The 16,734-nt window shown below is 35.6% G+C and overlaps 1 protein-coding gene and 1 long non-coding RNA gene across 8 annotated transcripts in view; one reads left to right on the top strand and one right to left on the bottom strand.

Moving 5' to 3' along the window:
• The window catches only part of PCLO (piccolo presynaptic cytomatrix protein), a 362,414-nt gene that overhangs the window by 274,052 nt on the left and 71,628 nt on the right, over positions 1-16,734 (top strand). For 5 of the 7 annotated variants that reach the window (XM_061352212.1, XM_061352215.1, XM_061352214.1 and 2 more), the window contains exons 14-17: positions 5,043-5,093; positions 6,089-6,219; positions 7,840-7,866; positions 11,532-11,625. In XM_061352212.1, the coding sequence (XP_061208196.1) occupies positions 5,043-5,093; positions 6,089-6,219; positions 7,840-7,866; positions 11,532-11,625 (303 nt within the window). The remainder of the gene's footprint in view (positions 1-5,042; positions 5,094-6,088; positions 6,220-7,839; positions 7,867-11,531; positions 11,626-16,734) is intronic. The other 2 variants (XM_061352216.1, XM_061352213.1) reach the window with 1 other exon arrangement.
• LOC133211656 (uncharacterized) overlaps positions 1-16,734 on the bottom strand; it is a 90,828-nt gene that overhangs the window by 25,534 nt on the left and 48,560 nt on the right. The gene's annotated exons all lie outside the window — the stretch shown is intronic.

Genomic DNA, 16,734 nt, shown 5'->3' with positions numbered 1-16,734 from the left:
TTGAACTTAGTTTTATTGATTTTAAATAAAATAATATCCCTTTTCATTCTTCATTGCTGCTACTTTTTAAGTCCATTCTACATGGTGGTGAGGTACTAGTTCCACAGAATAAGCTGATATTGCTAATACTGTAATTTCTCTCTCTGTACCAAGCTACTGCTTGAAGTGTTATGAGCTATGAATAGTCATGGGAATACCAAGCATTTCTCTGAAAGCCAGGGAAAGAGTGAAGAATAGATTCACCATCAAAATGTGTTTTGTCACTATCTCATTCCTGTGAACTTGTTAAGTGTAAGTTCTCATTTTCTTTGCCACGTCCTGCCCATTTCTCAGCTGAACTTCTTTCTCCTTGCGCACCCTCCTGACCATGTAGAAAAGGCGGAGTGGGAATTTAGTAACATTTTTTCACAGTTGAAACTGAAAACTAGATCAGAAAGTCATCTGTCACAGTTCTGCATTTTGTGTCAAAAAACTTAACACCTGAAGTGCAAATCATTCCTGTGAAAACTGCATTTGCTTAAGCAATTTGCCAGATCACTAGAGCTGATGGCTGTCCTGAATACCCAGCTTCTCACTATTTTACTGTTGGAAGCAAAGCTTCTCATTGCAAACAAGGTGCTTCCTACATATTTATTTCTCTGTATCTTTACTACTCCTTGGCACTGTCAGGTTCCTACTGCATTATTGGTATGTTTGTGGTTTTGTGCTGTTGAAGCTATGACTGTGATATGAACTACAAACATGTTAGGTGCTGTACTGACCAAAATCAGCAAACAGTGCCTGCTCATTTCAGGTAGCTCCTTAAAATGCTTGCGTAACTTTCATGTGAGAAGAAACACAAAAATACACAAAAATCTCTTTCATACAGCAATTTAGCAAGTACTGTAAATAGTAGCTATACTGTAAATACTGTAAATTGATCAGTTTGTTTTGGATAGTAGTTCTGTCTTGCCATAATTCCAACAGACTTTTAAAGAACTAATTCAGGTCTATGATGCAAAAGTTAAATCCATATGTCAGAATTTACTGCACTTCAGGGACATGACAGAATTGCCTAATTGTCAGGTAAATAGCTGGTTTCATCACACCTTACTCTGGATATTGTGTGCATCTCCATATGAACCGGTTTGCTACATGATTTATGTTTACCAGCAAGAACAATGCACTTCTGAAGTACAATTGATGAAACTGGGTGAAACCTGCCAACAAAGTGCGTGCACTGCATGGAAGGAGAGGGCAGGGCTATTAGTGCAGATGCCACTATCTACACTGAAACCCCCTTCCACCTGATTAGATGAATCACACTCCTGAATTCACAGCATAGTGCATGGATATCCATAAATCCTTGATGTGCGCTGCAGAGGAGCCTCTCTCTGTCCACATGAGAAGACTGGGTTCCCAGCTTTGGCACTGTAGCAGGTCACCTAAAGTTAGAAGCATAAATTTCATTTCCTGCTTCACAGAGGATTTAGTAATCTTTTGTGAAAATTCAGCTGGAGGCTCATAAAGATGAAATAAAAAATTATGAAAACTAATGCCTTTATGTAGGGGATTCAAAAGTCAAAACTAATCAGGTAAATATTTAAAACATTCTTCGCTTATTTCTGAAAATCATGTTGAGGGGCATTTCTTTCATAACAACCATAGCTCTTGTTGATTTGCATAATTTCTGTTCATTGCCTGCAGGCCAAGTTTATAATGGTGTTGAGCTCTGTTAGAAGACAAGGCTACTGCTCATCCTTTCTGAAATAACTCTTTGCCTTGGGCTGACAGCATTTCTAGGCAGGATGCAGGCTTGCAAAAGTGTCATGACAGACTAAATATCCAAACTGCCTAGATCTTGGGTTGCTACTGTTCTTATTTTTAGCAAGTAATTCTTTTTTAAAAGCTTTTTGTATAGAATATACACACCAGAAAAGTCACAGGAGCCTCTTTGATATTCTGCAGTGCCAATTATCTCAAATTTAATGCTTTCTCCAGAGAGTGATAGTGCATAGCATTAGAACTTGGCATTAGCAAGTTTCACATAAAGGCAATGAGAATCTCCTCCAGCAGGTGTGACAGCATGACAAAGCACAAGCTCTTCTTACATAGGGTGTGTGAGTGCATGCAGGGAATATCAAGAGAAATTAGTGTGAAATTAGATAAGCCATAACAGGAGAGGTTTAACCTTTTGGGAGCCTTGAGCTGACTGTATCCTATGAAGACCTTTTTCTTCTGTAATGTAAATGCATGATCATTCTACGGTGCAGATTACATCTAAGATATAAATGCCCTATAGAAACATTTAATTGTATCTTGAAAAATGGGTTGTTTTTCTAAATCCTCAGATATTTTAGCTCCTAGAGAAGTCAGCAGTGAAAAACTTGTCCTTTTCAAATTAATCTTCACTGAGGCACCGATAAAGATAGGTACTTATTTGCATCTCTGCCTTTCAATCCAAATCCAGCTTCAAAGTTGGACCAGCTCTGAGATGGGAGTTAGACCAGATGACCTCGAGAGGTCTCTTTCAGCCTAAGTTATTCAGGATTCTTTGATAAATTTGGGTATTTCTTCATGGTCAGTTTTAAACCAGCTGACATCAGAGAGAAAACAAAATATTTAATATGCGAAGTTGCAAACCAATACAGAGGTTTAACAATGATACAGAAAAAAAAAATCACATTTCTGTTTACAGACAAGTATATGAAAGCATAGTAGCTAAAATGAACTCCACTTTAACCATCTTAGCAAGTTCCCACACAAACTTCTAAGAAACTAGAGTATTTAGATTATTCAGCAGGGATTTTGTAACTGCAACACAGCTAACTCCATGGTATTTTGTAGCATTGTCAGTGGTAGTATAGACTGAGGTCAGAACTATTAAAGTATATTAAAATCCATTTATAGAGGTAAAGTGTGAGAAATCTAAGTCATTTAAAGCCTTGCCTTAAAAGTCTGCATGGGGCTCATAGCAGCCTTCCAGCATCTGAAAAGGGCCTACGAGGATGCTGGAGAGGGACTCTTCATTAGGGGCTGTAGTGGTAGGAGAAGTGGTAACGGGCTCAATCTGAAACAGGGTGAGTTCAGGTTAGATATAGGGAAGAAGTTAGTTACTGTGAGGGTGATGAGGCACTGGAATGGGTTGCCCAGAGAAGGTGTGGCTGCCCCATCCCTGGCAGTGTTCAAGGTCGGGTTGAATGGGGCTTTGAGAAACCTGGTCTAGTGGAAGGTGTCTGTGCCTGTGGCAGGGATTTGGAACTGAATGATCTTTAAGGTGCCTTCCAACCAAAACAATTCTATGACTCAGTGCTTAGGTAGGCCCTGTCTTTGGCAAAAGGAGTGAAATTCTCTCTTTGAATATTCTGAAAAAGAACAAGCAAGTTTTAGGAGTAGTTTGCTACCAATCTAAGATTCAGAACATGTTATGAATATTGAATGAGTTATGAATATTGATGAGTTAGAGGCATTACACTTCTTTAAAAGCATTGTAAGGTACCAAGAAAAGCTGATTTAAAAAATTCCCAGGAGAATTATTTTTAAGAGGGACACAGATTTCCAAAAAAAACAACATTGGGTTGTTGTTTTTTTTTTTTCCTGAAAAAGCTTGTGTTCATAAAGAAACACATCTAGAGGAAGGTAAAGCATGTAAAACAAACAAAAACTAAGGCAACACGACAATGAATATGCCTGTATAACTGGCAGGCTTAAACTTTTATCCCATGTTTTCATTGCTCTAGTGTTTGGCCGGGATTTTCCTGGTTAGTCCTGGTCTGCAGATCTAAGTGAGTGAGGGGAAGTTTCTTCATTACAAACCTGAAAAAGGTAGTGCATCACCTTAACTTTATGCTCTAGTTTGGGAGACATGAGCTCTGCATTGACCTAATTTAAAGAATTCATGTCCAGCTTCCTGAGAATATCTGTAAGGGTTTTATTGGAGGACAGGACAGCACAAAAAAGGCAGAGGGGTTTTAGTCTTCTCAGAAAGTGAAAGAAATCCTAATTAGAATTAGATAGAATAGGATGCCAGGATACTGGTGACATCTGGAAACAGGAAAATATGACTTCCAGATAAGTTTGTCCTTGTTTGCATCCCTTGTTTTCTGCTCCATCAACAAAGGAAACAGATGTGGAGAGTATGCAAAAATATTCAAATCTTGCTACTGACCTGGGAGCTTTCTTACTTGGCTGATGGCTTTCAGATTAGAGGTAGATCCAGGGCGGCTCAAGGACACCATCATTTAACAAAACAGCATTGTTTAGAGTTCAGGATTTGAAGCAAATGGTGATATTATTTTCAAACTACTAAAAAAAGGAAGAGAAGGAATGGGGAAATAAAAAGACACTGAGAATTTTATTGCTTTTGTCAGCAATCTAGAGAAGCTCAGTGATACAGAACAGTGACAGAGAGGCACATGCACTACTATACAGCACTGAAATGGGAAGGACAGAAAATTTAAATTTCATGTCATAGAAAGTGTGGAGGAATTTGAAGATAAACTGATGTAACTGAATTGATTATCAGAAAACACAGAATAAAGCAATTATTAAATCCACGTATGCACATCACTCAGTTTCATTATCACTCCTTCCACTCTTTCTACATGCTTGCACGGAGACTCAATTTAAACTGCTGCAACTTTTGTTTTTCAATAGAAATATGGCTGTGTTGTACTTGGCGTGGTATTTGCTTTCTCTTTGCGACATTCACATTTGTTAGACAGGATTAATGCTGTCTTTTTCTTCCCATGTCTCCCTGTGAGATCAGTCTGCTCAGACTGTAAAGACTTTGCTATTCAAGTTGTCTTATTCTGTACTTGTATGAAGGATGATCAAAATGGCTGGGCTGGACTTTAAGCGCTGTTGTAATATGATGACCATTAGTTTTGAGCATACAAATTGGAGACAGTTAAATGGGTTTTAGAAATCTGTGGTGATACCACAGTATAAACAATACCTACTGAAAAACTTTGAAACTCTATTCTGTCCAGTACAAGTATATTTGAGAGTATGATTATGAGAGTACATGACTATGTATTTGTTTACATATTTTAATCTGGCAGCCCACAGAAACTGCGAAGTCTGCTTCCCATCCGATCACTGGAGAGATTCAGGTAAATATGTGGTAGTTTTTGCTATGTAAATTGTTGTTGCTACTGGCTGCACTTTTATGATTAATAAATCCACAGGAAACAATCTCCATTACCTTATTTCTTATTCAAGTCCAACACCTTGAAATGTCACTCATTTAAGTCATTAAATGTCGCTCATTAACTCTGTGCTTGATTTTTGCCTGTGTTATTAATGCTGGCTTGTGAAATGCAAAGAGAAAAATAGAAAATGCTGCTGCTCCTGAAGGGGCTAAAACCAGTAAAATTCATTCTAATCTTTAATTTTTCATCACATATTTTGGTCAACATTTAAGCCAGACTGTTTAGATTTAAGCAAAGACTGCTGTGGGTTTCTCACGGTGCAATGTATTTATTTCCATGCAATTACAATTTGTGTTTCTCTCTTATGTAAAATGCCTTTACTCTAGCTTTTTGAAACAATGGAACTGGGAGCAGCAGAATAAATGAAGCCTATAATTTCCTATAGATTTTTTTTTTCTTAAATAATCCATCTCTCTCTCTCTTGTACTAGCACTAAGGATCTTTCCATAGTATCATAATATCATTCCTGGGGTTGAGCTTCAGGCAGTCAGAATTCATGCAATTCCTACTTAATAAGCGGCTATTGCTCAGAAACATATCAAGGGTTCAAATTTGGTCTGCTTTTTCCTGATCGAAATAGATCTATATGGCTGGGGTTCTTTTTTTTTTTTTTTTTTTGGTAGGTTAGGTTGAGTTTTATTTTCATGGTTTTTTGTTTTATTTGTTTTTTTTTTAACCAATACTGGCAGGCTTTGAAAGTAAAATTTGTTTCAAGATCCAACATAATAATCTAGCATCTAATTCTAGTCAGGAGAGAGAAAACCAAAACCATCTAAAATGTGTTTGTTTCCTGCCACATTAAAGGTTTAAAACTTTCATTAAAGGATTTAGGGGAGTTATTGAATCATTTAGGAAATAAAAATAACAAACTTACTGTGCTTATTGCAATTTTCTAGCTTCAAATCAACTATGACAAACACCTTGGCAACCTTATCATCCACATCCTTCAGGCAAGAAACCTTGCTCCCAGAGACAACAACGGCTATTCAGATCCCTTTGTTAAAGTTTATCTTCTTCCAGGGAGAGGGTAAGTGTAGGAGAAGTTTTAACTTGAACTTTCTTTTAATGTGACTTTGTTACTTGTTACTAATAAACAGAACTGAGAGTTATTACTATAGAAAATCCAGGGGCAACACCAGGAAAAATGGTACAGTTTTAGTAGAGAGCCAGATGCTATTCCTAGGAAAATGTTCATTCTTTCCTAATGACCTCAGAGAGTTCATAATAATACCCATAGGAGTTTTTGTTTGTTTGTTAGGTTTTTTCCCCAGGTTTCCATTTAAAAATTCTAATATATTAAAAAATACGTATTAAAAGAACAGCACACACCTGAAATGTACTAAATACATGTAATAGTATCTGCAACATAGAAAGCTACATGTTATATTTAACATGGAATGGTTGCTTCAGCTGAAGACACTTGGGACAGATTTACAGAATGTACAATACAGTATCTCAGATAAATTAGAGGTTGCAGTATATATCAAAGGTGAGAAATACTAGGCAGAAAACACTCATTCCACGTGGCTTTTTTATGACTTTAAGTGCTAATATGTTTTTTTAGCAATTCTCATAATCTTGTATCAAGTATCTAGACTATACAAAGTTCATTGCTTTTTTAGATTCTGTAATTACAAATATTTCATTAGTATTTCCTTTCAAAGATATGTTTCTGTATCAGCAATATTATAACTCTTTTTTTGTGCCCTGAGGTTGCAGAATGTCGTACATACGCATAAGTATATATGATTACAATCTTGTTGATTCCAGTGACACTGTAGATGTACTACATAAACTAAGGTGATGGATAAGATTTCAGATTGCAAAGACAAATTCCTGCAAACTTTTCTGCCTGTGTAAACTTACTCATCCTTAAAGACACTTAGGCTAGGACCATGCAACTAAAAGTGTATTTCTGTTCTATTCAAAGTAACAAGAAAGTAGATACTCAGGTCACAGTACAGCATTTTGGAATATGGACAAGCACCACTAGAAGTGCGTGAATGGTACAATTAAAGGCATATGTATTCTTTTGTAGATCTAATTCTAGCTATACAGCATTCAATATTGTTCAGTGACACTGGGCCCAAAAACTATTACTGAATATAACGCGAACAGGTCCTAAGACTTGAGGGGCTTTTTAATGCATTTAAGAGTCTTGTGAAATATTTATCAAATTAATCTTACTGGGAATTCTTACAAGTAAATTTGTTAATCTATAAGTAAGACTTGGAACTAGAGAGATGTTCACCCTGTGGAGGTCTAAGCCAGGTCTGAGTATAGGTTTACACTTGCTGCCAAGTTATGAAGAATTTGGATTTTTGTTTTGTTTGGTTTCATTGTTTTAAAACACGGCATTGTTATGGTTTTGCATGTAGATTGGGGCTTTAGGGAATAACAGAAATGAAGAACTGCTCGGAAGTGCCCAACTTCTTTTTTTATGAAAGCAGAAACCTGAATTGCTACTGAATACCTTTTATCTGTAGTTCAGTCCATGCTAAACTTCTTATCCTTACTAATGCCTCTATTTTCCTTGATTCTGATACTAGGAACTACCCATTTTCACATGTTTTCTTTAATCTTTGTTCTCATTGTCTTTCACACTGCTTCCTCTGTGTTCCTAACTCTGTAAATGCTGGGTATGCAGACAAGTCATGGTTGTCCAAAATGCAAGGTAGAGTGTACTATGTTCTAATTTTCTTCTTTCATTTTTGTATGCATGCATTATGCAATAAGCCTGTGCATTGAGCTATAGATTTCTATTGAATTCTGGTGGCATGCAATTGCAGCATTGGTTTTGCTGTTCATTCTGTAATGAACAAGTCAGGAGGAACTAGAAACAAGTCATTAATGCTCCTTGATGCAGTAATATTCTGGGGCCAAACTCTGATGACAATCTTTCTTTCAAACTCTAAAAGATTTTAATTCAGAGATATCTAAAAATTCATTCTCACTGAAAGTTATAATTAGCTGTGAACTTGTATCAAGATTTTGAAAGATGCTACTACCAAGATAAACAGGCACAGTTCAGAAAATTGAATATTTTTCTCTATATAACTTGCGCAGTGTATAGACATTAAATCCAGGTATAATTCTTATCTAATTGCCCACCTGGCTTTAAAGATGCTTCAATGCATAAATGGTTATTTATGGTTAAGCAAAGTTGAATTTTTAGTTATTGAAATTACTAATGCTTTGTTTATCCAGGAATTGGAAACATAAAGCAAAATTTCATTCTCAATATATGCTAATATCAGCCCAGGCTAAATACATAAGAATAGTAACTCACCCTAAGCTATATATTTAAAAGTAGAAACCTGACCAACCAAGTCAGTAGATTAATTTCAATAAACAGATCTTCTCTATCATGTCTGTTTCTTCATGAAACAGATTATTTAATGAATGTTTAAATGCCACACTTTATATTGTTACTCTATTATACATTTTAATTGTACTTTCACTTGCATTATGTATTAATAAACTATAAATAAGGAAGCATAGAGAAATGATAAAGAAAAGAGTAATGCAGTTTGCATATTTTCACTTGGCATGCTCTGTGAATTTCAAATGCAAATTATTTCATACATTCCATACCAGGTATTGACTGGTTTAATGAATACATTTTATGAAAGCATGTCCATCTGTTAATCGCAAACTTGGGTTGAAAGTGCATCAGTGGTATGAACTTAATGTATTTCCCAGTTCCTTCCCTTCAGAGAGTTAGAAATCTTCAGCTGCCATCCAGCTCAGCCTGCATGAGCACCTCCTTAGAAGTGGTCAAGGTCTCCTGCTTCTCTCTGCAACAGATCCTGACCATATGTTAACATTAATGTGGGCTAACGCCAAGCTTGCCAGTTTAGATACAGATATTTTATAGAACTCAGTGGAAATACTTTAGAATTACAGTGTTAACAACACATTTACCTTCTGTCACTGCCAGCTCTGAAACCCAACACTGCATGAATCACCTTCTCACCTATTTCTGAAAAGAATCAGAAACTTTGAAAGGGTGATGAAGTTATAATAGTGCAAAAGGAAATCCATGAAAGGAAAAGGAATGTCTTGGTGCTGTTTTCGTGGCTGAGTGCACAAAAGATCCTTTCCTGCTTTCTTCAAAGATGAAAGATTATCAGTTACTTAAAAACAGTAGATCATATATTTAGGCAGACCCTATCTGTGTAATACTGTCCTGGCTTAGTTAAGGTAAGAACTGAGTTGCTCTGAGTGTACGAGGAGTTTGGATAAGTTAGTATTTCATTAGTTGATTTGAGTAGACATTCATTTGAGGAGTACTGTGAGTCAAGAGAGACAGATGCTGCCAGTCCAGCTGTCACTTGCCCATGTCCTATGTCTCCATATGGGTCAGTCAAATCTCATTAACGCTTTGAATGATGGGGACACTTGTCTCAGAGCAGAGTGAGAAAAGAAGGGAAAAGTGGGAAAAGTTCATTATTGAATAGGATTTGCCATCAAAATTTAGTTTCTAAAAGGATTCAGATTTTGTATTTCAGCCTTCCTTCCAAGATATGCAAATTAATAACTTCTTGAGAGTTTCTTCTTCATATGCCCTTGATCTCCCTAGTTTTTAATTCATCCTTTTCTTACTGACACACAATATAAAAAAATAAATCTCCTTTTTTACTTTTTCCTTCAATAATGCACCATTGTATGCCATGGCTGACAGAACAGATTGAACTGTGGAGAGTTGCTGCTTTCTTCTCATAAGCAGCAGTAGGCAGATACTTTGTTTCATGAGTCCCAATGCCTTTCACATTTTTCAAGAAACTGGAAAACAGTGGATGGCATGTTTTGCGAGAAAATAAATGGAGCTGCATTGAATGACTATAGCACAATGTAAGAGCAAAAATAGCTGCAAGTCCCTGTCATTAAAGGGTATTATTATCATAGACAGGTTGGCTATGGCCACCCCTTTTTGGAGAATAAGGCCACTAGACACTCCAGAGTAATTGGACGGCACCACTGCACAGTTGAATTGAGTCTGTAGGGTGAAATTGCTGGTTCTGATAACCTAACATCGATATATATGTGTCAGTAAAAATATGTGTCTTTCACATAACCTTAATTCAGGTCTGCTCAAATCTGGTACCATGCATGGCACACCGTTAGTGACTGTTTGATTAAATGAGTCCCTGGAGTGCATCTTCTGAGTTAATCTCATATGAGGCAAATGTAGTATATTAGCTGTGAGACCATGTCACAATATGAACCAAAACACAGTTCAATCAAAAGTCAGAAGTAAGAATCAGAGGAACAGCACACCACCAAAAATTAATGTAGGAGATCCACAAAAGAGGGCAGATAGAGGTCATTCTGTGCTATTTGGCCTTAGTGCTGGTGAACAGTCCTGGGCACATTTAATTTATTAATAAGTATAGCACATGGGTCTTTTAACGTATGGTGGTTTTGAACAAAAGACAAAGGGCAGATATCTCGCAGACTGGCAAAAAGAGTTTCTTTACCTTGTTTTTTTAAAGTATTAAAAGCTTCTGATGTTCTCTTACCCAGCTCTTTCAAGGTGTCCATTAAAATTTATCTTAAAGTAAAACTGTAATGGAAAGCAAATCTGACATCAAAGCTTAGAGAGTTAGATGAATTTATATTCTGTTAAAGGTTAGCGTATTGCTTCCTCCGTACTCAAGAAATGCGAAGTACCATAGAAAGCACTACCAATTCTTTTTAAAAACAGATCATGCAGCCAAACTTTTTATTCTTGGCTATTGGTAAAAACAGTCAGGAGCTTGATACACTTCTGTGTATGCTTCCAGTACAGTTAGAGATACATACAGAGAGCAGGATCAATAAGAAATTAGTGTTTCTATCATTATCAGGATATTAGTTGCCCTCTGGCATTCATTAAGCATTCTTGTGAGATGGAGCTCCCGTAATTAGAGACAGCAACCTATAAATATAATTGATTCACACTACTTTTGAAGTACTAATAGGAGAATGGTCTTGGCAAAGAAATCAATGCATTATCACTTCAATTTATAATCAAACGCCAACATCTACAATGCAAGAACAAAGCATATGTGTATGTGCTGACTGATGCTTTAAACTGAAACAGTTGTAGGCAAAGCTAGCCACCTAAAGAGTGAGAAGGTGTTTTAAAAGACTATGTTGGGAAAAACTACTAAATGAAGCCCCCAAAACCCAAAGGCTGTCATTGTCCTCTTCCAACCCTGAGTTGCTGCTGAAAGGGAGATGCAATTATTGTTTTTCTCTTTTTTTTTTTTTTTGTGGGTGCTTTTTTTGTTGCATTAGAACTGAAAGAAACACAAGATCACTAATGTAATGTTTCCTTCCTTTGTTCAAATTCAGTGCCGAGTACAAGCGGAGAACTAAGTACATACAGAAAAGCTTGAATCCTGAGTGGAATCAGACAGTCATTTACAAAAATATCTCCATGGAGCAGGTGCGTCACTAGTAGTACTGTTCAGTGCAATTTGCTGCTTTATTATTTGTATGATGTGCAGTGCTTACTGTGAAGAGAGTAGAGCTGCTGGCAATTCTGTGAACCCTTGTAAAATCTTGCCAGAGTCAGGAGAAATGTGGAAATATTCCCTTGGCTGTGATAGAGCTTACTATATCAATACTCTTTTCTTCTGCTGTCTGCTCATAAAAATGGTAAATTATGGGATTACACACATAATCGTGTCATATGTACAGATGTGGCAACTTAAAAAATTATAATGGAATACATGGAGGGAATAAATTAAGCCATAAGTTTCTGAAATGGATTCAGAAATCACTGCCACTCCTCATTCCAAAAGCCATGCAAGCTCACACAAAACACAGGTCCTACCATTTTCTTATTCAAAAATATTTATAAAGTGTAGAGATTTAGATTTAGCAGGAATTTACAGCAATGGGCTTGAAATATGAGTCAACTGAAAAAAGAAAAAATAAAAGATATTTAATTTCCTTGTTATAGAAAGATTTAACTCATATCTGGGAAAGAAGTTTTTCTTTCTTGATGGCTTCCTAACTGTGAACTACGGGGCTTACTGGGGCAGTATGAAGAAACTGAGTCTTCTTTTTCTCCATCTTCTCTTTTAAAAGGACTTTTTGCTATTTCAAGAAGGCATAATGAACAAAATTATGATCCATTTGTTTAAATTATGAAGTATATTTTATAGATTAATAGATCTGTATGCAGTGCTAAATCTTTTTTATTCTCTTAGTGCTTTTTCGTGATAATTTCAACTTCATTTTTCAAGGTCTTTTAATCTTTCAGTACTTCTTTAAAAAGCCCAGAATGTCCAGACTTTAATGAATAGATTTCCCAGTGTTTTAAATATGCTTCTCCAACACAACACCAAGACCTAAAGATTATCTTCCTAATTTAAAATGTCATTATTCATTCTTCTCGTTCTTTAAGAGGAACATAGATTAAGATACTAATTTTGAAGCATGGAGCAAAACCCTTCCCACAGAGGACTTGCATGGTTGCTAATGCTATCTACACCTCTGAACTTAACAGGCAGTACATCAGATTTACTTCAAAGGTACCCTGTTGTATGTAGTAGTTATGGTTTGCTGGGTTTTGCATGCTGTTTCATGTAGGCTTGCAGTAATGGTAGCCCTAGATTTTCTGAGTTTTGTGAAAAGTTTTGATAAGTCTTAGCAATATTTCCAAACTGAGCCTTCCATTTGAGAAAGGGTCTTTACTTTGCTTAATTTGTTTTCAGATTCTGCTGTGACATTTCACAGAGCTGTACTTAGAGTATTTGAATGTTGAACATTCAGTAGCTGTTTAGTAATTTTAAATTGGATGGAGATCTTAGTATAAGATTTTTTGGACAGAGATTTTTATGACAGAAAATCTCCAAATATTTTTGATGTCAGTTTTTGGACTCTTATTTGATGAAATTTGCCTTCAGGTCACATGCAGAATTCCTTGAACTTTTGCTTTTTATTTGCAAATCTCTTCCCTTTCCCTTCATCTGAGACTGTTATTCAGTGCTTATGATAATAAGCGTGTCAGCTTCACCTGAGCATCACATATGTTGTATATTTTGTCCTCACTTTACATCAAAGTGTGTGGAGAGGACAGCATTTCCTTCCACACTTTCCCATGCCCTGTATCTAATACTAAGATACTGGTGTGAGCAATTCTATAAAATTCAGTGCCCTGGCTTAGTAAAGTAAAGTAAAGCGCATTTCTAAATAACCAAATGATTCCTTGCTGATGATAAGTACCCTCTACAGTTTGAATAACTATCACTATGCAACAGGATAACATTTGCACTCATAACCCTCATGAATAGAAACTTCAAAATAGGAATATAAAGAGAAGTACAGGCCAACTGTGATAGACTGAGAATGAGTGTTATGATCACCAGACAGGCAAAACTGCATCATATACTAAGTTAAGTTATACAGAGTTAGCAGTATAAATTAATGAACCTTCATACATATTATTTCTTCAGAGAAGCATTTCCTTTCCCTCTATCAAAGCCTGAGTTGCTTACTGACAGCAAATAAGTATTATTAATAATTTCCTAATATAGTCTTTTTAGCGTCACTGTCTAGACTTTAGCTGGTTGTGCAATTTTTCATTTTCCCTTTCTCTTTCATACCCTAGCTGGTATTAAAGTGAAAATAACTACGGGAAATAGATCACTCTTTGAAATGAAACAGACTTTTTCAAGGTCAGAATGATTAGTTTTACCATGTAGCAAATTCTGCTCTGGCAGTTGGGGCAAAAAATAAATTAAACTGTGACTATTTAGTAATTTCAGGTTTTTGTTAAATAATAAAGTGAAGGTAATTACAATTTGAGAGGAAGACCAAGTACACACATTGCAAATATTATATAATAACTGCTAACTCCTGTCAAATACCCTCTCAGATCATGAAAGAAAGCATTAGAATGATTTAAGGAGAAGATGGTAAGAGATGAAAGTTCAGTTGCTGGTCAGGCTGTTGGCATAATGCATGACCACAGTGTAAGGTGTGGCTTTGTTTATCTTAATTCCTTACATGTCAGAAAGCAAGAAAAAATATTTCTTTAAATGATGAATATAATTCATCAAAGCAAATAGCTTTTGCTATAGCTCATGTCCTTTAATTCATGGTAATACATTTAGAAAGAGTAATATTTTCAAAATCCTTGAGTGATGTAGGAGCCTATGTCTTATTCCAAAAATAAGAAAAACTTTCTTATGAATCAGTAAGGTATGTAAATACTGCTTAATATCTTCGACAAGAGAAAAAAAGTTTCTAAGTGGTCTAGCAAAAGTCTTTTTGTCCTCTCACTTACTTAAGAATAGGAATATAGAGAAGAGTACAATAAAATGTTAAACATGAATGTAAACACAAGTAGGTATAATACATTATTTAATACAACCCATTCGTTTCTACTCATCAAATATCTTGACTAAGACTGCAATCTTTTATATTATTTCTGAAGTAATTATAGGAATTTACTTTCAGTGTAGGAGAAATCCAAACTGCATTAAAATTATTTCTTTCCTCATGCAAATTTGTATATGAGATTTTCAAGGAATATGTATTAAATATTTCAAGTAATGCATATTTGGTTACATAGACCCTCCTCATCTTTAAAAACACCCTTGAAACAAGAAACAGATGCTTCTGTACATGTGGTGTTGATGATGTCTTCTGTAAGAGAAAATGCTATTCACATTGACTGTTTCTGCATATTCCTTAATTTTCTTTAAATTATGGTTGTCCACAGCAGCCAAAAGATAACTGGAGTTCACATGCAGTAATGTGCTTTTAGGTGGGCTTTTATTATTTAATTTGAATTTATATTTTTAGTTTTAGTTTTTCCACAGAAGCCTGAAATTAGTTGCAATAGTTTTTTTCAGAATATGCTAGAAACTCAGATGAGACTTGCAACATGTGCACTGCTTTCTTTCTTTTTGGGCCACTTTCTCATTTTCCTGTCGACACATCTCCCACTTGCAGAAACCTGTGGTCAGATGGATAGTGGGTTTCTGCAACACATTTAGATATGCTGTTGGTTAAATGGGGATGTGAACTTCTGGCTTCATGACCTGAACCTGTATGATGTAAGGCAGAAAACCCTACTTTGCTGTGATGGTGTAATGACTGCTTTTAAAATCACTAGCCATTGAGTACCCTGTGCTTTCAGTAGCGGCACATAAATATATTTTCATAAAAGCAAATTTTCTTCCTCTTTGAAACTCATTTCATGCACTCTGCCTAATAAATCTCTTTTGATGGTTCTTCATTATCATAATATTTTATAAAAGCTTTATTAAACTAACAGGCTTAAAATAGATAGCTCAAAGAAATACAGAGTACTGCAAGTTTTCAGCAAAATTTTATTATCATAAAGTTACAAAGAAGCTGGCAAAGTAGGGTTGCAGTTACTTGTAAATATTCTCTATTTTTCCTCTTTCCACCAAAACTCCTTCAAATCTTAGCTTTGGTGTTTTTTCTTTCCTTTCCTGGATCAGTACGTTGTTCTCTCTGTCCTTGAGCAGGCATTACTTGAAACAAGAAGACATGTCCTCCCAAAACAGCCATAATTAAGACGATATATTTCTGAAATTACTTGTGCTATATTATTTGTAATACTTTTCTGAAATTATGCTATATTGTTCCCTTTTTTTAAAGGGTAAAATACATATAACTTGTATAGCATCTACCAGGAAATTATATCATCTAGGAAACAAAAAGTAGCCTGGATCAGTGTCTGATCAACTCGTTTTTTCAGCTTATTTTTTCACCTTATTTTTCATGTTGCAGTTTTGATACTGTCTTGGAACAGTAAAGAAAGTGAATTTTATTCAGTCAAGGAAATATTCTATAGAGGATGTTCCAAAGAGACTCCTTTTGTTCAACTTTTTCCTTAATTTTTGCAGGATTATTTTAAAAGCATATTTAAGAAGAATGGTGACTAATTATGTACGGATAAAGCAGAAAGATTAAAGAATTGCTCTCAATTTTATTTTTTTCAATCTTAGATTTCAAGTTATGTTGCCTGCTTAAAGAGTACATTGTTAATGCTAAACATGGTACAGTTCCACTTTGTGTGGAGTTACCAGGATATGCTGATTTAAACTTGTTTTTCAAAAACACTTGCTTTACATAGTTGCTCATTTTTCTAAAGGTAGCTGGAAGCATAAGGTATTCCAAATACAGAATAATGAGATAAAATTATCATTAAAAGGCAATTTAAAGGTATTAAGAAGTATCTGAATCTGTTGCATTAAACCAAGGGGCATTGGAGGTAAATGGCAAAAAGTGCTTTTCTTGAAAGTACATATAATATGTACGCTAAATGGTGTAGTTTAGACTTTGAACAATGACTTGATCCCTAGTCATCCCCTTGTCCTAAGTAGCCAATTAATAGTTAAAGCAATGAGTGACACATTGCTTCTGTTAGGATGATGACATAAATTGTCAGATAAGATTGCTGGTTCTGATCTCTTTTCTTACACTCATAGAATCACAGAATGGTTTGGATTGGAAGAGACCTTAAAGATCATGCAGTTCCAACCCCCCCTCACCCCACCATGGGCAGGGG

This window comes from Neopsephotus bourkii, unplaced genomic scaffold, assembly GCF_033783945.1.
Source record: "Neopsephotus bourkii isolate Nb327-2 ecotype Australia unplaced genomic scaffold, CSIRO-AGI_Nbou_v1 NB_638, whole genome shotgun sequence".
Taxonomy (NCBI): Eukaryota; Metazoa; Chordata; class Aves; order Psittaciformes; family Psittacidae; genus Neopsephotus; species Neopsephotus bourkii.
Note: the sequence above shows the minus strand (reverse complement) of the source record. Positions and strands in the feature narration are given on the sequence as shown.